Below are 21,430 nucleotides of genomic sequence, written 5' to 3'. Positions count from 1 at the left end.
GTGCCATTCTGCAGTTGTTTAATGTTTTAAGTTTAGATTACATCATACCTCTATGATGGTATGATGTAATCATATGAAAAAACACTGAGAACCGTCACTGGATTCTCACTCTTGAGAAGTCAGTGCTTATTCTAAGTTTTTGACCTGAGCAGGGGGTGTCAGGATTTTCAAGCCACCTGGAGTGTGGTTTTCAAAGCCTACTTATTCTCAAGACTTTTTATTAACTGATAAGAATATATGGCACTGCTGTTTACGAGTATAAGCATTCCACATTTATAAGCAGTAACTAAGGGTTTCTGATAAGCTTGGTTCTAGGAAGATGGGATGGCAGTATTTTGGAGTATACAGACAGTCCTTGAAATTTAATTTGTATCTAGGATCTTAGTGATTGGTACGCCCCCTTCATAGCTCCCGCAGCGCTTCCTCAGTCTCCCCTTGGGCCTCTGTGGACACACCCCTGCAGGGCGAAGCCACAGACGGGACCATCCATGGGAAAGGTCAGGCTGGTGCTGGGTTTGTTTACGGGTTTATCACCACCTCTCTGGAGGTGATCATGTTGTTGGGGAAGATGAGTTTCCTGTTTCCCTAGGTTTGTTCTCTTCCTTTGAGGCCGCAGCTCTGGTCTTGCCCACTCCAGGAGCATTCCCCTGGAGGCCGTGAACTTGTGGGCTCCAAGTCCTGGGCCAGGTGCGTGCGCACAGTGTCAGAGCAGAAGGAGATTTGCACGTTGCATACTGTTCTTGCCGCGTGTGTGTCCTTGGCCAAAGCATTGGGCAGTTTCCTGATCTGTAAGCCGAAGACAGCAGTGGTCCCAGGGGTGTGTTTGCACACGCACACACACACATACACACGCACCCTGGTGAGTGTGCCCATGTTCCTTCCAACTTAGAGATTGCTGAGTCCTGTGGGAGCTTGAAGAGCAGCAGTGGGGGGAGTATTTACACCACCAGCAGGTATAAGAAACGGGTGCTTTGGGAGGCTGGGAATGGTGGGCAGAGCAAGGAGCTGGTTGGTAAGCCTGTACCAACACCGCATACAGGGTCTTATTTCCCCAACCAGGGATTGAACCCTCACCCCCTGCATTGGAAAGGCAGAATCTTAACCACTGGGCCACCAGGGAAGTCCCATTTCTTTTTTTTCCCCTGGACAAATTTTCATGAACCTTTCACACCTCTTCTCCATTCTTTGATTTTTGTTTGATTGAAGATGTTTGTTACTTTAGTTTCAACAGCGGAAGACAGCGTGTAGATCACCTACACAAGTCACTGATTTTCTGAGGAAGACTGTAGCACAGAGAAGTCGAGTGATTAGTTCAAGTTTGCACAGCTACTGGTGGCCCTTGAAGAGGTTGTCAGTCTGAACAGAGGCATCCATCTCCTAGTGCAGTGATGTTTTTACCACCAGAGGCCACACATACCCTCACATCCCTCCCACCCCCTGCCACCTATGCTGATGTAATTATTTAGTTGCACCCAAAAATCATATTAATATAACCATGAATAATTGAAAAAAAGCTACCTATTAACTCCCCCAAATAAACTATTTTACTTATAATCTATACACACATGTTTAACTATGTACAGTAGTAACATAATTTTTTATGTTCTGTGATATCTCAGTTCATATCAGATACCTGGGTTTAAAAGGACTTTAAACATTTTCTTTTATTTTTTTAAATTATTTTTTAAATTTTATTTTATTTTTTAACTTTACAATATTGTATTGGTTTTGCCATATATCAACATGAATCCGCCACAGGTATACATGTGTCCCCCATCTTGAACCCTCCTCCTTCCTCCCTCCCCATACCATCCCTCTGGGTCGTCCCAGTGCACCAGCCCCAAGCATCCAGTATCGTGCATAGAACCTGGACTGGTGACTCGTTTCATATATGATATTATACATGTTTCAATGCCATTCTCCCAAATCATCCCACTCTGTCCCTCTCCCACAGAGTCCAAAAGACTGTTCTATAAACATTTTCTTAATGGAATCATTTTTAGCTTTCAGAAAGAGTTCTTGCTTGAAGACAAAGAACAGCTTGATAACCACAAAAGAAGGATCGATGCTCAGCTTTTAGCTGCCCTTCCTAAAGGTAAGACTTCTAGATGGTCAACCAGTATCTAGAGTGTGTAAATGTATTATCTAATTTTCCTGGAGAACTCTTTCCCTAATCTCCAGCTTGGTTCTCCTCTGTGCCCCTTTCTGCCTCATCAAGAAAGCAACCTTAATTAAATAACCTCTTTTGTCACATTTTTATTTTTTAAATTCTTCTTTATTGGTATATTGTGGTTTTACAATGTTGCGTTAGTTTCTACTGTACAGCAAAGTGAATCAGCTCTACATAGATCCACTCTCTTTTGGATTCCCTTCCCATTTAGGTCATCACAGAGCACTGAGTAGAGTTCCTTGTGCTATACCGTAGGTTCTTACTAGTTAGGAATCAGTCCTGAGTGTTCATTGGAAGGACTGGTGCTGAAGCTGAAACTCCAATACTTTGGCTACCTGATGCAAAGAACTGACTCATTGGAAAAGAACCTGATGCTGGGAAAGATTGAAAGCAGGAGGAGAAGGGGATGATGGAGGATGAGATGGTTGGATGGCATCACTGACTCAATGGACATGAGTTTGAGTGAACTCTGGGACTTGGTGATGGACAGGGAGGCCTGGCGTGCTGCAGTCCATGGGGTCGCAAAGAGTCAGACATGACTGAGCAACTGAACTGACTGAACTGAGTGTATATATGTCAGTCCCAATCCCCCAATTCATCCCACTCCACCTTTCTGCCCATGGTGTCCATATACTTGTTCTCTATGCCTGTGTCTCTTATTTCTGCTTTGCAGGGAAGATCATCTACACCATTTTTTATAGATTCCACATATATGTATTAATATACAATATTTCTTTTTCTCTTTTTGACTTCACTCTGTCTCTAGGTCCATCCACATCTCTACAAATGATCTGATTTCTTTTTATGGCTGAATAATATTCCATAGTACATAAGTACCACATCTTTATCCATTCCTCTGTAGATGGACTTCACCTTACCACGAGTCCCTTCCTTTCATTTTAGGCATCCTCAAGTTTTTGCTGCAGGCTGGCACCGAGGATAAGAGAGCAGTCCTAGAATCAGCCTCACCTCATCTCTCTCTTACTTTTCACCTTCTCCAAGGGTGATGAGTTCTGCTTACTTGCCTGTTTCTTTCCTGTCCACCCCCTCCCACTGCTTCCAGCTCCCTGAGGCTTTCCAATGCTAGGATATCTTTCAGCTCCTGACTGGGCAACACACTGAGCAAGCAGTGTAAAGTGCATCTTAAACGTCTCTCTTCTTATCCAATTCACATCTGTGAATTCACACTTTGACTGGTTAAGATGTACATGCAGTCAAATATTCGCATCAGCTACCAGCCCTCTACCTCTAGTATTGCACGTGGAATAATACGAGCATTACCTGATGTTTGTTTCTACCAACTGTAACACTAACTCAGGGGAGTACCAGCTCACAAACTGGGTTTATCCCAAATGAGCTGTGTAAACCTTGCTTCAGAAGAAACAGCTTTTCCAGCAATCCCACTCCTATACCCAGAAAAGATATAGTTCTCTAATTTGAAAAGATACATGGCGCACCAACATTCAAAGTTGCACTATTTACAACAGCCAAGACATGGCAGCAGTCTAAATGTCCATCAGCAGAGGAATGGATTTAAAAAAAAAGAGAGAAAAAGATAAATACCATATATCACTCACACATGGAATCTGAAAAAATTATACAAATGAACTTACAAAACAGAAACAGACTCAGACCTAGAAAACAAACTCATGGCAATCAAAGACAAAGCTGGGGAGGGATAAATTAGGAGTTGGGGATTCATTAATAATTAATTGTAATTAATCCTATCAATTATAAGATTTTATACTGTATATCGGAGAAGGCAATGGCACCCCACTCCAGTACTCTTGCCTGGAAAATCCCATGGACGGAGGAGCCTGGTAGGCTGCAGTCCATGGGGTCGCTAAGAGTCGGACACGACTGAGCGACTTCACTTTCACTTTTCACTTTCATGCATTGGAGAAGGAAATGGCAACCCACTCCAGTGTTCTTGCCTGGAGAATCCCAGGGACGGGGCAGCCTAGCGGGCTGCCGTCTATGGGGTCGCACAGAGTCGGACACGACTGAAGCAACTTAGCAGCAGCAGCAGCATACTGTATATAAAAGTGACAAACAACGAGGACCTGCTGTTTAGCATAGAAAACTGTATTCAATATCTCATAATAACCTATAATGGGAAAGAATCTGAGCATGTATATATGTGTGTGTGTGTATATATATACAGACATACATATATAAAACTGAATCATTTTGCTACACTCCTGGAATATTGGAAATCAACTATATTTCAATAAAAATAAATTAAAAAAAGAAATATTTCTGGTGGAAGATCAGGGGTTTTCTTCTATCCTGAAAAAAAAAAAAACAACATAAAAACCAAAAATAGCAGCAGTAAATCATGATATCAAGCCCAGACGAAATTAGACCAGAAAAAATATTCTCTTAACAGAAACAAAATCAATTTTAAAAGTCCCACTGACAAATTTACATGCATCCTCAGGAACTGAACCAGTCGTACTCCTGGACACAGGTTTATGAGGATGGATGCTTGAAGGAGGACCCCAGGGATTTGGGTCACCTGGTGGTGACAACTTCAAGAAGGGACATTTTTCAATTTTTAAGTTTAACAAAACTGTCAACTGAAACAGAGTCTTGTTCTGTTTTGCTCCAGAGGTCCAAAATAAGAAGAATGTGTAGAATTACAAGAAGGCAGGTGAGATTTCATATGAGGAAGAAAATTCTGATAGTTCATGGTACCTGGAAATGAGAGGCACTGCGTTGTGATCTCATTAACTGTTCAAGTCAAGGGTAGGACACCTATGAGCGGGGTTCCCACCTGGAACCCCAGGTGTGAAATGGAAAAGTCCTTCCAATTTGTAAGACTCTTTCAGAAGACAGACTCAATTTAATCTGAGTGAAACTGAAAGGGTTAGCCGCTCAGTCGTGTCCGACTCTTTGCAACCCCATGGACTATAGCTCACCAGGCTCCTCTGTCTATGGGATTCTCTAGGCAAGAATACTGGAGTGGGTAGTAGCTATTCCCTTCTCCAGGGGATCTTCCTGACCCAGGGATCAAACCCAAGTCTTCTGCATTCCAGGCTGATTCTTTATCATTTGAGCCACCAAGGAAGCCCGAGCCAAATGTAAAAATCTATGAAGGTGATCAAAACAAAGAGCAAGAATGAACAAACTGATATCAGCAGCAGTTTAGATTTGACTGATTATGGAAAGTTACAGAAAGCTAAAGTTTTCCTCTTCTCTTTGTCCCCCCTTTCCTTCTCTTAGTGAATAATAAATAAGAAGAAGATCAAAAAAATTAAGAACAATGTCAGATGCTAGATTCCTCAAAGCTCAATGACTCAGAGCTCTACATATAACAATTTTAAAATGTATAAACTTATTAACCAGTTTTACTAGACATTAGCATAATTGGTCATTAAAAATCATGATTTTCCCTAATCAAAGATGATTATGTACTCACCAGATTTATGTTTCTAAATTAACAAGGTTTTTCAAACATACTTCTTAAGCATTAGTATCCCTCCTTCCCTGAATTTCATCTTAATTCCCATAGATTTATTTCATAGTCTTTACTCTTTATGAATTTGGGCAGATACATTTGGAAAGACCGCAGGTATTACCTGAAGTCTTTTTATTTCTCCACCTTAACAGATGTATTCAGTATTCTGTCAGTTCTTGGTAATAGCAAGTTAAAAATAGGAATTGATCATGAGTTTTAATGTCATGGAGTTTCATGTTGGTTTATAAGTTTACAGAAGCTTCTTCCTGTTCATTTAGTGATGGGATTTATGCTTCTGTGAAATTGAGCTTTTAAATGATCTTTGATTTTTCTCTAAGGAACTTCCTTTACCCATGTATCATGAACAAGTAATCAAGGGATTAAAACCCTTTACCAGTGTAAAGCTTATCCTATTAAAATAGATTTTCCATTTAGGAGTTATGAAATGGACAAAATATATGATTCTACTTTTCTTTTAACAGCTTCATTGAGATATAATTCGTATGCTATACAATTATCCATTTTAAGTAGACAGTTTGGTGGCTTTTGGTAGCTTCACAGAGTCGTGCATTGATCAGCAGAGTCAATTTTAGAACATTTTCATTATCCCCCTAAAAACCCTTCTGATAGCCATCACACCTCCCCCTCTTTCCTCTAGTTTTGTAATGATTTTATTTTATAAGCTGCTGGTCTTTGTATTAGTGGCTGCCATCCAAGTGTAAAAGTTAAAGTGGATTACTCCTGGGGAAGAAAGATCAGCATACAGAATATTCTGGACCTGGCCCGTGGTATCAAATGCAGGCAGGGGGAGAGCTGTTCTTGGCAGTCCCCCCGCTACTTATATTTCTTTGGAAGATTCTACTGTATTCAGACTTGGGGGACTGAAATCAACAATAACTTTACCAGAAAGCCTGTTCTCAGAGCTAATTGAAGAAACCATGCTTCCCAAGAAAAGCACCTAACAGACCAAATTACCCTGCGTATTGCTATTATACGTTATTACAAAATATATGAGGCAAATTAAATAGTTTTATAAAGTATTATAGCCCCTGATGTCAAATCCTCTTAAATTGCCTTACTTGGAAAATGACCAATGCAAGTCCCATCAGAAATTGCTGAAGAAATAGAGTCATAGAACTCATATTTCTTAGACAAGAGCAGCAGACTAAAATCACAGGGATTTTAGCAAGGGATAATTTAGTGTACATACAAGTCTCAGTGCACTTGAAAATTTATTGCAACAGAAGTTAGACCAGCTGTGCTAGTTTCTATCTGGATTTATGATGACGAATATTGCTATTTTCTGAACCATGTATTAGTTTTATACATATGACACAGCATACCATCAATTGAATTATGGCATTTGAGTCTAATTTTTCAAAATCCCTTGTTTTTAGGAAAGAGACACTGAAGGATTTAGAGTTAAAAGGAGCATCAGGCTGCAACTTACTCTTAAATGGTTCAGAAAAATTAATATGTGAATATGAGAATGTGTGTGCATTCGTGCTCGCAGTGCCCAGTTGCTCAGTCGTGTCTGACTCTTTGCAACCCCATGGACTGTAGCCCACCAGGCCCCTCTGTTCATGGGATTTTCCAGGCAAGAATACTGGAGTGGGTTGCCATGCCCTTCTCCAGGGGGTCTTCTCAACCCAGGGTTCCAACTCATCTCCTGCATTGACGGGCAGGTTCTTTACCACCTGGGAAGTGCTATATCCATGTGTATATACACATAAATATATGCATATTTTCATATATATTTACATGTAAATATACATATGGAGATAGAAAAGGGGGGTAAAAATAAGTATAGTAACAAATGTTTACAAATGGAAAATGTCCTAATTTTTCTCTGAGACTGAAATTATATGAAAATTTTAAAGGAAGGAAACCTTCTTTTGGGAGATCATAAATAAGAATAAACTATGTTCAGGGCCGGCAGTCAGAAGATGGAGCAGTGATAGAGCAGTCTGTGGACTCTGTACAAAAGACATGAAGTGACCACGTGTTTCCCCAGTAGGGGCGACTTCCATGCTTTCTTACTAGCTTTTTATTTTTACAGTGCTTTAGAATATACCTGACCAAAATTCAGTGGGGGTGGGGAGTACTACAAGTGCTCATCTGAAGTTTTTTTTCCTTTGGAATTGCATTCGCAGTTCAAATAAAACATCATTCAGTGCAACTAGAGATTATCATACTAAGTGAAGTAAGTCAGAAAGAGAAAGACGAATACCATGTGATACAACTTGTACATGGAATCTTAAATGTGGCACAAATGAGCTAACCTATGAAACAGCAACCGATTCACGAACATAGAAAACAGACTTCTGATTACCAAGTGGGAGGAGGTGAAGCGGAGGGAAGGACTGGGCTTTGGGGATTCGGTTCAGTTCAGTTCAGTCGCTCAGTCGTGTCCAACTATTTGCGACCCCGTGAATTGCAGCACGCCAGGCCTCCCTGTCCATCACCAACTCCCGGAGTTCATTCAGACTCAATGTCCATCGAGTCAGTGATGCCATCCAGCCATCTCATCCTCTGTCGTCCCCTTCTCCTCCTGCCCCCAATCCCTCCCAGCATCAGAGTCTTTTCCAGTGAGTCAACTCTTCGCATCAGGTGGCCAAAGTACTGGAGTTTCAGCTTTAGCATCATTCCTTCCAAAGAAATCCCAGGGCTGATCTCCTTCAGAATGGACTGGTTGGATCTCCTTGCAGTCCAAGGGACTCTCAAGAGTCTTCTCCAACACCACAGTTCAAAAGCATCAGTTCTTTGGCGCTCAGCCTTCTTCACAGTCCAACTCTCACATCCACACATGACCACAAGAAAAACCATAGCCTTGACTAGACGGACCTTTGTTAGCAAAGTAATGTCTCTGCTTTTGAATATGCTATCTAGATTGGTCATGACTTTCCTTCCAAGGACTAAGTGTCTTTTAATTTCATGGCTGCAGTCACCATCTGCAGTGATTTTGGAGCCCAAGAAAGTAAAGTCTGACACTGTTTCCACTGTTTCCCCACTTTGGGGATTGCTGCTGCTAAGTCGCTTCAGTCGTGTCCGATTCTGTGCGACCCCATAGACAACAGCCCATCGGGCTCCCCCGTCCCTGGGATTCTCCAGGCAAGAACACTGGAGTGGGTTGCCATTTCCTTTTCCAATGCATGAAAGTGAAAAGTGAAAGTGCAGTCGCTCAGTCGTGTCCGACTCTTAGCAACCTCATGGACTTCAGCCTACCAGGCTCCTCCGTCCATGGGATTTTCCAGGCAAGAGTACTGGAGTGGGTTGCCATTGCAGCTGCAAACTGCTATATGTAGGATGGATAAACAACAAGGTCCTACTGTATATAATAGAAAAGGATATAAAAAAGAATATATGTATATGTTCACTGTACAGCAGACATTAACACAGCCTCGTGTATCAACTATATGTAAATAAAAAATTTTTTTAAACCAGCAAAATGAAAGAAACAAAATAACAACCGAACATACATAGACAAATAAAAAGTCATTCTCTTTTACACAACCTAAGTGTTATCTGTGGAATAGATATACTATAGTAATTATGTTATATGTGTGTCAAGTCCCCATGAGTTGACCTTTCCTTCCAGATTATGGGAAATAATGTCAAGATGGAGCGTGTTGCTTATCTTTTTCACTGTACTGCTGGATTTTCTTTAAATGTTTTCAGGTGCACAACTTCTATAGAAAATGTTCAAGTTTTAATGAGATAAAAATGATTTTCAGTCGCAAATGAGGACCAGAAAAGTCAACTTAATTTTTCAGAGTGGACATCGTGTGCCTCTCCGAATGCATTGCATTCTTATTTTTTATGCTTGTTCGGGCTTACTTCATTCAGATGGTTTATAAACAGCAGAAGTTTATTGCTCACTGTTCTGGGGACTAGAAGTCCAGGATCAGGGCAACAGCATGGTCAGGTTCTGGTGAGTGCCCTCTTGCTAGTTGCAGACTGCCAACTTCTCATGGCATCCTCACGTGGTGGATGGGGTGCAGGAGCTCTGTGAAAAAGTGGTGAAAGTGTCAGTTGCTCAGTCGTGTCCAACTCTTTGCACCCCCATGTACTATAGCCCACTAGGCTCCTCTGTCCATGGAATTCTCCAGGCAAGAATACTGGAGTGGGTCGCCATTTACTTCTCCAGGGAATCTTCCCAACCCAGGGATTGAACCCGGGTCTCCTGCATCACAGGTGGACTCTTTACTGTCTGAGCCACCAGGGAAGCCCTTGGGAGCTCTGTGGGGCTTATTTATTAAAGGGCCAGTCCCATTCATGAGCACGGGGCCTAATCCCTCCCTAAAGCCCCACCTCCTAATCCCATCACTTTGGGGGTTAACATATGAATTGGTAAGGGGGATACACACATTTGGCTTCCCAGGTAGTTCAGTGGTAAAGAATCCGCCTGTCAAGGCAGGAACCTGGCTTCCATCCGTGGGTTGGGAAGGTCCCCTGGAGAGGAAAATGGCAGCCCACTCCAGTATTCTTGCCTGGGAAACCCCATGGACAGAGGAGCCTTACAGGCTATATAGTCTATGGGGTTGCAAAGAGTCGGACACGACTGAGAGTGCACACACACTTTCAGACTGTAATCTACCTAGTTGAAATAATTCAGGAGAAAAGGCAACATGTCGTTGTACCACTCAGACTCTCTTCATACGCTCCATTTCTCAGTTATGGGTTTGGGGCACAAATTTAAGACAAACCTCCCAGAGTCCTTGGAATTTGGTGTCAACTGTTTCTGGAGCAGTTTTATGAAAAATAGAGCTCTGTTTTCCACTTTGGGTTTTAAATAATTCATTGATACTTATCCTTGAAAATATCTCCAGAATCTGTGCTACCAGCCATGAAAGTTTTATCACCACCATCTCGTGAGAGCTCGTTTGTTAACTGGGAAGCAGTGCTAGGCCACACTTCCTCCAAAGGCAGGAGGTACCATTGTCACTGGATTGTGGTCTTCTACTTTCGAGCATTTGCTCTTAGCTACTCCCGGGAAGGCCACTGGTGACAGAGATACCTGTGAAGCCAACTATCCTTGTTAAAATGTCAGTCCGGCCCACTGTTAAGGTAGCTGTCATTGAAAAATAAATTAATAAATAAAAACATGACTGGTATCTCTGAACACAATCAAAGGACAATTTAAAAGTCATGTGTGCATGCACATGTATGGTTTTGACTCCTTCCTAAAAAGAACCACTTAGGGAATTTCCTGGCAGTCCTGTGGTTAGGACTCCATGCTTTCAATGCTAAGGGCATAGGTTCAATCCCTGATCAGGGAACTGAGATCGTGCAAGCCACGAAATGTGGCCAAAAATAAAAATAGCCACTTAAAAAAATGGAAATTGAAGTTCCAATTTTCAAGTGGAAATTGAAGCAGTTGCAATTTAAATCCCAAGCGTTTATATCCCTTCTTCTGAGCTTCTGCTTTGACTCAGCCCTGCAGATGTTTCATGGGCCCAGGGCCTATCACCACTCCTCTCTTCCTGGGACATCAGCAGGAAAAGCTCAGAGGAGCCCTTGTGAATTCATGGGATTGAGGAGGAGGCAAGAAGAATTTCTCTACCAACTTTGGCCATTTCCACAGAAACCTGTGGCCTCTCAATAAAAATATCCTGTGGTCAGTGTTATATGAGGCCCTCCCAAGATCAGCAAAATGTTTGTCTGATCATCCATTGTTGCCCAGGGGAGTGAAGGTCATCACCTTTCTACCATCCGCCTACATTCCAGCAAGGAAACATGTTAACATTTCCTCCCAGTGAAAGCTTGGAAGGGGAGGCACAGGAACTAGGTTAATCTAAACTGTATTGGAGAAGGTGTACCACATTACGTAACCTTAGAAACCCGAGCAGGAAGGAGGTTGCAAATCTTCATAGGTTCAGTGATGGGACGCCAGACTGCTGTGAGCTTCTGCATGGTATAACCTGCTGGTGGCCATGGCACTCACAGTCCTCCAGTCTCTACTTTTGCAAATGTTTGACGTTTTGCAGGATGGAAAGTTTAAAATACTATATAAAACTAAAAACCAAATAGTGAGCATTCTGCTGACTAGAGAAAAACCTAAAGAGAAACTGGTGAGGCCTCCCCTGGTTCTCCTGGGTGAAATAGAGCTCACTTCTTTTTTCCATCTCTTGTTCTCATGGTATTACTTCTTAGACCAACCTGTGACATGTACGTGTGAGTGTGTATTTGTGTCTATGTCTGCGTACATACCTACTCATTTGGCACCTACCTCCCCTGTTATTACACAGTCTGCAAGAACTATGTCCGTTTTGTACATCACTGCTGCAAGGGAGCCATAAACAGAGTTCCAAAGATAGATGTGTGAATGAATGAAAAAAATGAATGCATGACAACTAAATACCGGATCATCTTTTTCTTCTTTTTTGTCTTCTTTTAGTTGCAGAATTAAGAAAAATCTTTGAACCAAAGAGGAAAGAATTTTTAGAAATGAAAAGGTAAGATGTTCATTGTACTTAATGAAGAGGGAGAAGAATTTGCTGAGCAGTAACCAGTGTTCGTGGAGAAACTGATGCCCCTGACTCACTGCCTCTGTTTGGTGTCTCGTGCAGAAAAGAAAGAATTGCCCGGCGCTTAGAAGGAATTGAAACCGACACGCAGCCCATCCTCTTGCAGAGCTGCACGGGCTTGGTGACTCATCGCCTGCTGGAGGAGGACACACCCAGATACATGCGTGCCACAGACCCGGCCAGCCCGCACATTGGTGAGCTTGTGGCCCGCAGGCCTCTCATCAACCTTTAAAAAAAAAAAATTTTTTTTAACTTTATTTATTTATAGCTGTGCTGGGTCTACGTGGCTTCTCAGGTTCTCCCTACTTGTGGTGAGCGGGGGCCACTCTAGTTTCTGTGGGCAGGCTTCTCTTTGCAGTGGCTTCTGCTGTTGTGGAGCACAGGCTCAAGGCGTGAAGGCTCAGTAGTTGTGGCACATGAACTTAGTTGCCCCACAGCATGTAGAATCTTAGTGCCTGGACCAGGGATCGAACCCATGTCCCCTGTACTGGCAGGCTGGTTCTCAACCACTGGACCACCAGGAATTCCCTATCATCAGCGTTTTCTATCCAGCACTCCTGGAAAAGGAGATGTTGCAACAAGTGAACTGTGCAGGTTGTAATGTTTTTTAAGCTATGTGTTTGTTAAAACCAGCAGCAACACCCACGTCAGCTCCCCCGTGCCTCCCAGGTGTGGTCCCTGGTGTCACGACAAGAAAGGACCCCACTGTTGAGTAATTGATGACCAGTCATTTCTCCCCCACCCCAGCCTGGGCCCCACCAGGGGCAGGTCCTGGCTCTTTCTCTCCATCTCCTCAGGGCCCCAGCTGTCAGAGATCCTCAGGTTTGTTTGGGAAAGGGCTGAATAAGACAGCCATCTCTTATATATAATGGATTTAAACAGAATGCCCTGATGCCCGGCACAGGGCCGAGCTGCCCGCAGCAGGGAACTTGATGGGCAAAGCTGGACCTCATGCTCAGGGGTCTCACTCTGTGTTTATGCAACAAATATCTTCTTTAAATTATTTGAACAGGTGTAATTTTAAATGTATCATATATTTATTTCTTGTTAAATAGCATGTCAAACGTGACTTAGTTTTTCTGTGGTTTCTCAGATGTCGGTATGAGCATCAGATATCGCACATGACCTTAGGAGAGGATGGCATATATGGGGCTACTCTTCCCGTCTGCAGCCCAGGTTCTGCTGCTCTGTGCTACTGCTTTTAATAGCCAGCGTCTTCTAGTTTCTTCTTCAGAGGGAGTTGCTAGTCTCCTTTCATAATGTGATCAGTTTGCTTGTCTCTACAGTTTCTGGTTTTCTATGGCCAGAAAACTAGAGAACTAAGATTTTTTTTTTTTCTCATTACACACATGATGAATCAAGAACAGCCAGAGTACCATAATATATGGCCACAAATAAATCCTATTGTATATAAAATGTATCATATGATCATGTAAGCATCATGTTGGTCAGGAAGAAGTATTTAACAAACTTGTCTTGGGAAAAATGGGATGGCAGTGGGGAGAGACAATATCCGATCCTCACTTCCTACTCAACACAAAAATAAGATTCAGCGACTCACATCATTAATTATAAGAGAATAATTAAGAATATGGAAGCAAAAATGAATATTTAGGTCCAGTTGAATGGAAATGGACTTCCAAAACACAGAAATAGTGGTAGAAATCACCATTGACCAGGTCAGTTGATTTGACTACATAATGAACATCTGTGTTTCAAAGACAATCTTCAACAGACTTCACAAAAAATTAAATTTGGAAATATTCATGAAAAATATAAAGAACTCATATACCTATAAAATTTTACATAAATTGATTAAAATGATACTATGAATCAAAAGAATATAGAGCAACAAGTTTGACCAGATATTCTAGAGGAGAAAAAGATAATAAAATGGCTACTAAATAACTGAAAAATGCATGTATCCTCTTTTTCCTGGTAATCTAGGGCAATTTTTAATTTTTTGGAGAAACATCACATCATAACAAACATTTTTAGAAATATGGAACTATTTATATAAATCCAAAATAGCAGTGTAAAATGAAGTACAACAGATACAGATAGATAATAAATTATATGATTACTTGATATTCTCATTTATAGTTTTATATATTACAAGTATGCTTTCTTATCTTTATTTTTTATTTACATATAGCTGATTTACAGTGTTGAGGTAATTTCTGCTGTACAGCAAAGTGATTCATTTATACATATATACACATTCTTTTTCATATTTTCAAAGGTGATTTTTTTTTAATTAGCAGTGTTTGTGAGAGAACATAAATTTCAGGTTTCATTGTAAACTGATGCAAACTTTATAGAAATTAATTTGACAATATAGCAAGTATCTTAAAATGAGGTACCTACTGATAAAGCAATTCTACTTTTACACAACTATCTTTTGTAATTGTAATCAGAAAATAAGATGGATTAAAAGTTAGAATCAACTTAAATGCCTAGAAATATGAGATGACTTAAACTGATTCTAAAATGCCTGTTGGATAGAATAGTATAAAGTCTTAAAAAATGATATCTTCAAAATAAGATTTGCAAGCAGGGAAATGTTTTATGTAGAACATTAGGTTATATAAAATATGAGTTATATAGAAAACAATCATTGACTAGAAAGAGTATATAGGAAAGTTTAGCAAATTATGCATTTATTTATTACTGATGATTATAGATTAGTGATTATTGGTGACTTGGGGGCTAACTTTCCTGTGTTTTCATTGTAGATCTTTTCTACATCACACATGCATAGTGTAATTGGAAAAAGCCACTTCTGTTAACAGAGAGGACCACTGCTACCTGGCGGATATTGACATGGCCCATTATTATTATAGTTACTATCAGATGCTGAGAAATCACACTCTGTCACTTGTCAAATTACAGCAGTTCAAATATCTGTTATCCTTTCTAGAGGACTCTGAACACATCCTCTGGCCTCACACATGAAATATTAAACTCAAAAGCAGAAAAGTAGATGAATAAGGGGAAATGACACTGAGCAGCAGTGAAGGCTGTCAAGGTTGAGCTTTAAGCCGAGGCCATGCCTGACATGGCTTATGCGGTGGTGCACAGAGCATCTCAGCCCTTAATGTATTTCCCTGCGGACCTCAGATTTCTTCAGCCTCCCAGGTAAATCATTGTAGGCAACCTCAAGGAGGTGAAAAATTTGTTCTTCACAGCCTGGCCACTCAGTGTATTGTGTACATAGCAGAGTAGAATAAATGTATGTCTTTGATTGAATTCTGTATATATGATCTTCTTGTAGGTCGATCAAATGAAGAAGAAGAAACTTCAGATTCTTCACTAGAAAAGCAGACTCGATCCAAACAGTGCACAGAAACCTCAGGCATCCATGCTGACTCGCCCTACAGTTCAGGCATCATGGACACCCAGAGCCTTGAGTCCAAAGCCGAAAGAATCGCCAGGTACAAAGCAGAGAGAAGACGGCAGCTGGCAGAAAAGTATGGGCTCACCCTGGATCCGGAAGCAGACTCTGAAACTCCAACTCGATACAGCAGGTCCAGAAAGGACCCCGAGGCTGCGGAGAAAAGGGGGGTAAGAAGCGAGCGATCGGCTGAGTCCAGCAGAGACTCCGGCTCATCCTACTCCAGGACTGAGCTCTCGGGGCTCAGGACCTGTGTGGCTGAGTCCAAGGACTATGGCCTGCACCGGAGCGACGGTGTTTCCGACACAGAGGTGCTGCTCAATGCAGAAAACCAAAGACGCGGTCAAGAGCCCAGTGCCACCGGGCTGGCCCGAGACCTGCCCCTTGCAGGGGAGGTCTCCTCTTCCTTCTCATTCTCCGGGCAAGACTCTGCCCTCGGTGAAGTGCCAAGGTCCCCAAAGGCAGTGCACAGCCTGCCCAGTCCATCGCCTGGGCAGCCGGCCTCCCCAAGCCACTCCACCAGTGACCTGCCACTCCCTGCGGAGGCTCGAGCCAGGTAAGTGTTGACCCACCGTCACCTACATCCCCTCTGCTGCTTCTGTGTCTGAGATTTGGGGTCCTCAGTGTTCTGCAAAGTTCTGGGCTAACTATAGAAATAATGATATTGATGATTTTTTTTTCATTTTCACAATGTCAACACAGGTTCTACCAAAGCAGAAAGCTTCCCAGTCTTAAATTTATCAATTTAGTTCTTGGTATGTTCTTTTTTAAAAGAAGAAACTGAACAGGTGTTATGGCGACACATTTTCAAGATCTTTCTTCTATTTCTCATCTGCCTTTAACAAGTGTCTTTTCCTTCATTTTCCTGTGATCATACCCAAGACTTTTGAGCCATTGTTTCTGTTGCTGTCATTTAAAGTAACAAAGCAGAAGGGCGCCACTAACCAATTTTCACTGGGTCTCAGTTTAGGTTATGTGAAGTATGCCCAGTAAACACCGAATATGACTATAATATATGTTACATAAGTATATCAGCATGCTAAGGATACTGCTGTGTATCAAAGCACCTCATTGAAAAGATCTACCAGTAGGAGAAATTGCTGCGTCACAGAGTCAGCGAATGGAAAATCAGAGAATGGATAAAATCAGAAAGTCAGATGCCTGAAGAGAATATATGTTTCTCTCGCAATTTAAATATCTAAGTTTAAATTTGAGTTCAGTTTAGATATTTAAATCTAAAAAGTGTGCTGAACAATTAGGATGCAAATTACATAAATCTCCTACTTCATGGTTTAGGCTTATTGTCTAGGCAGACTCCTAAATGTATTTTTTCAGTTCAAATAAACATTAGGTTTGCAGGTGAATTCAGGGGGATAAGAACCTGAGATCAGGCAAATTTATTCTAGAAAAAAAAAAAAAGAAAAGAAAACATGATGGAAAATACTGCTGTTTATTCCACATTGGGACAAAGTAAATATGGCCATCTTCACGTGGCAGTCTTACATCTAAAACAAACTATTTCAGTTATTGAAGTGTATTGACTCCAAGACTGGCCGCTACTGGCTTGACCACCTACACTAGAATATTTAGTGATACTAGCTTCTAAGAGAGGAGAAGGTAATGGCAACCCACTCCAGTACTCTTGCCTGGAAAATCCCATGGATGGAGGAGACTGGTAGGCTGCAGTCCATCAGGTCGCTAAGAGTCAGACATGACAGATCGACTTCACTCTCACTTTTCATTTTCCTGCATTAGAGAAAGAAATGGCAACCCACTCCAGTATTCTTGCCTGGAGAATCCCAGGGACGGGGGAACCTGGTGGGGTCCCACAGAGTCGCACAGAGTTGGACACGACTGAAGCGACTTAGCAGCAGCAGCAGCAGCAGCAGCAGCAGCTTCTAAGAGAATTCAATAGTATGGATCCTGATTGTATTTTGAGGGCCTTTGTTCATCCTTCAGACTAAACTGCTCAAAGTTTAGGGACTTACTGTCTTGTATTTTGAAACATATGTTATAGTCATATTCTTTTGTTTTGGGAAATTTGCATTTCGTAGTAGAAACAATGTTCTTGGGTTAGTTATACTCTGTCAAAGCAAACTCTTGGCGAGCTATGTAAGCAGGACAAAGGAACCTAACATCACAAATTAGAAAGAAAGTTCGAGTTGTGTGGGTTACATGGTTTAAAAAATAACAAGGAATCCAATTTTTGATTGCCATATCATGAAAACTGTTTATCATCGTGGTGTCTGGGTTAACCATCTACATCACATATCATCAGTTCTCAACAAGATTTTTGAAGCAGTTATAATAATAAAAACTGTGCAGAGTACTCCAGGTAAAATGATAGGATACATGATAGTCTGTATGAGTAAAAATCTCAATATTCAAATATATATATCACTTAAAATCTTAAGAGCCCACTTCCTTCTAGGTTTTGTTGTTTTTTAAGTTTTTGGCTGCGCTAGGTCTTGTGTGGGATTTCTCTAGCTGCAGAGAGTGGGGGCTGCTCTCTAGTTGAGGTGCTCAGTCTTCTCCGTGCAGAGCACTGGCTGTAGGGCTCATGGGCTCAGTAGTTCTGGTGCACGGGCTGCAGACCCTACAGCACATGGAATCTTCCTGGACCAGGGATCAAACCTACGTCCCCTGTAATGGCAGGCGAGTCTTAACTACTGGCCCACCAGGAAAGTCCCCTCCTGGTTATTTGACGAGGCATGTTACCTGGGAGTGTTCATACACCTAGCCTCTGCTTGACAGTGCCTTTCTTTCACAGAAGAAAGGCTTAAAGGAACTAAGAAATTGTAAAGGAGTTTGCAAGGAAGCACATGCCTTGTTTTTTGAATCCACTCAAGACATACAAATTTGCAGGCCAAGAAACACAAATCATTTCATATAGAGAAGGAAAAAACCAGAGATGTGTTTACATTAAAAAGCAAGGAAAGTTATGTGTGACAGGTATGATGTTAAAATAGCATTGGGATTTAGTCCACACTGACTTCATTTGTTCAGCTTTTAAAGATGGATTTAAGTGGATTAACATTCTGCTGGTAGTCCTTTCTCTAGAGCCAGGAAATTCAGGTGTCAGGGAGTCATTGTTGTCTGACTTCCATTCGGGGAGAAGAGAGCCAAAAAATACTTTGTGAATTAAAACAACAAAGAACTCTTGGTGACCCAGTAACTGTAAGTGAAAATAAGATGGTATCTGACCTGGAAATATGTGACAGAGAAGTTTAGAAGGTTAAGAAATGACCAGAAAAATATCTACAAATGCCAAAACAATTGAATAGCATACTGGATTTGTCCTATCACTGAAATGGAATCTTTTTCTCACTGTTATGCTTTACTCTTTCATCCCTGTGAAGCTCTGAATTAGGCGGTTTTGGGATTATTTATCTCTGAATTGTCACTCCTGCTCCATCAATTCATTTTGTGCTCGCTAGGAAGAGGCTGTTGTTTGTTTCATTAATTAAATTGGAATACATCACTCATGAAAATAGCATCCAAACACTTTACAGTGTCCTAAAAATTCAAATGTGAGCCAGATATTGAATGCATAGTTTTTTATATGTTCTCATATATGCTAATGCAAATATATGTACAAACAGAATAATCATTAGTTCTTGTACTATACTGTTTTTAAGCATTATAAGGTCACGAACAGTTTTTAGGGCAATATTTAGCTGAGTGATTAGTTTATTTTAATAGCTCAGTTGGTAAAGAATCCACCTACAATGCAGGGGACTCCAGTTCAATTCCTGGGTTGGGAAGATCCCCTGGAGAAGGGGTAGGCTACCCACTCCAGTATTCTTGGGCTTCCCTGGTAGCTCAGCTGGTAAAGAATCTGCCTGCAATGCAGGAGACCTGGGTTTGATCCCTGGGTTGGGAAGATCCCCTGGAGAAGAGAAAGGCTACCAGCTCCAGTATTCTGGCCTAGAGAACTTCATGGACTGTATAGTCCATGGGGTCGCAAAGAGTTGGACACGACTGAGCGACTTTCACTTTCACTTTCACAATTTATGTGATAGAGAAGATACGTATGTATGTGTATGTATGTATGCGTGTTATATGTGTGTGTGTATGTATGATAGTAACAGAGTCTTTAGTTCAGAAATCCTGTCAGTTGTCCAGGAATTCATATGAAAATATTGTTCTTTAGCAAACTAAGAACATACATAGTAACAGAGCAGTATGTGTGAGTGTGTGTATATATATATACATATATTTTTACATATTTATCTCTATATATGCTACATTGGTAATAGAGAATAAATCACATGCCAACCACCATTCCCTTGTCCTACCAAATTCTGTAAATTTGGAATTTCAAGAATTGTGTTTTCCAAACAGGTGGTATAACTGAAATGAACCATTCTTTGTTAATTTGGCCACTGTGAATTTTAGAATAAAATTCCAAGGTATTGGGAGCCTCTGTGTTATTCAAAATTTTAAAGTCTGAACTCCATTAAAAATCTTAAATCCAAAGCTCTTGTCAGTTTGCTATTTGGTGCATCTCTTAATGTCACAAACAATAAAGTGCACCATCTGGGTTAATTTTGTGAGTGCAGAAACCCCGCCCCCCCCCACCAAGTCCCACACCTGCCCTTCTCCTGAGCATGTGTATTTCCCTACAGGAACTGGAAAGAAGAGAAGCACACCTAATTTTCTAGTGGTGATCTGCTCTAGAGAACCCTGGGGTTTTATTATTATTATTATTCTCCTGGGATCCCCACCACTCCTTTTCCCACTTAGTGAACTATCATTCATGCCAGAAGACTGATGGTGGGGGTTTCATGCAGCGCTGACCCTGACCTTTGATCGGGGGTGGCCGCCATTGGTGAATGATGGTTTGAACAGGGCTTCTTCAGAGCTGTGCCCTGGCCGCACAGTGGGCCACGGCCCCCTCCAGAATGAACCATTTCTGCAGCACTGTGACATGCAGACTCTGGCCATCCAGGAAGGAAGCAGGGTTATGATGCAGTCCTACCCTTTCTTTTTTTTATTTTTCTGTTTTAATTCAAAACTGTTTTGTTTTGGGAATTCCCTGATGGTTCAATGGTTAGGATTCTGTTCTTTCACTGCCGGGAGCCAGGGTTCAATCCCTGGTCAGGGAACTAAGAGCCCACAAGCCGTGTGCTGCAGCCAAAATAAACAAATAAAAGGTTTTGTTTTGTTTTAAATTTTACTGAAGTATAGTTAACTTCTGCTGTACACTGAAGTCTTTTTCATGTTCTTTTCCATTACGGTTTATCAAGGATATTGAATAGTTCCCTGTGCTGTACTGCAGGACCTTGTTGCTTATCCATCCTGTATATAATCATCTGCATCTGCTAATCCCAAACTGCCAATCCATCTCTCCCCTACCTTTCCTCCTTGACAACCGCAAGTGTGTTCTCTGTGTCTGTGAGTCTCTTCCTGTTTCATAGTTACGTTTATTTCTGTCGTATTTTAGATTCCACGTATGAGTGGTGCCTTATGGTATTTGTCTTTATGATGCACTTCACTTAGTATTATAATCTCTCTAGGTCCATCCTGTTGCTGCGAATGGCGATATTCATCATTTTTTAAGGTTGAGGAATATTCCATTGTGTATGTACACATCACAGCTTCTTTATCCATCATCTGTCGATGGGCACTTAGGCTGTTTCCATGTCTCGACTATAGTGAATAGTTGTGCTATGAACATTAGGGTGTACGTGGCTTCTCAAGAGTTTTTATCCTTTATTTCTGATCGTTTGCGCATCTCCCAGTGAGAGGTTTGCATCTAAAAACTGTCTCCAGAGCCTGGAGCTCATTGTTTTAGTTAATTGGCGAAATGCTGAGTGAGGCAACTGCCTCTTGACCATTGGCATTCCTGGGTCAGCTTCTGTCTCTGCCACGGCAGG

At 41.4% G+C, this 21,430-nt stretch overlaps 1 protein-coding gene across 9 annotated transcripts in view; it reads left to right on the top strand.

The window, feature by feature from the left end:
• The window catches only part of SVIL (supervillin), a 156,514-nt gene that overhangs the window by 51,107 nt on the left and 83,977 nt on the right, over positions 1–21,430 (top strand). For all 9 annotated transcript variants that reach the window (XM_061436229.1, XM_061436232.1, XM_061436230.1 and 6 more), the window contains exons 3-6: positions 2,004–2,095; positions 12,028–12,085; positions 12,200–12,351; positions 15,432–16,107. In XM_061436229.1, the coding sequence (XP_061292213.1) occupies positions 2,004–2,095; positions 12,028–12,085; positions 12,200–12,351; positions 15,432–16,107 (978 nt within the window). The remainder of the gene's footprint in view (positions 1–2,003; positions 2,096–12,027; positions 12,086–12,199; positions 12,352–15,431; positions 16,108–21,430) is intronic.

Source organism: Bos javanicus, chromosome 13, assembly GCF_032452875.1.
Source record: "Bos javanicus breed banteng chromosome 13, ARS-OSU_banteng_1.0, whole genome shotgun sequence".
Classification (NCBI taxonomy): domain Eukaryota; kingdom Metazoa; phylum Chordata; class Mammalia; order Artiodactyla; family Bovidae; genus Bos; species Bos javanicus.
Note: the sequence above shows the minus strand (reverse complement) of the source record. Positions and strands in the feature narration are given on the sequence as shown.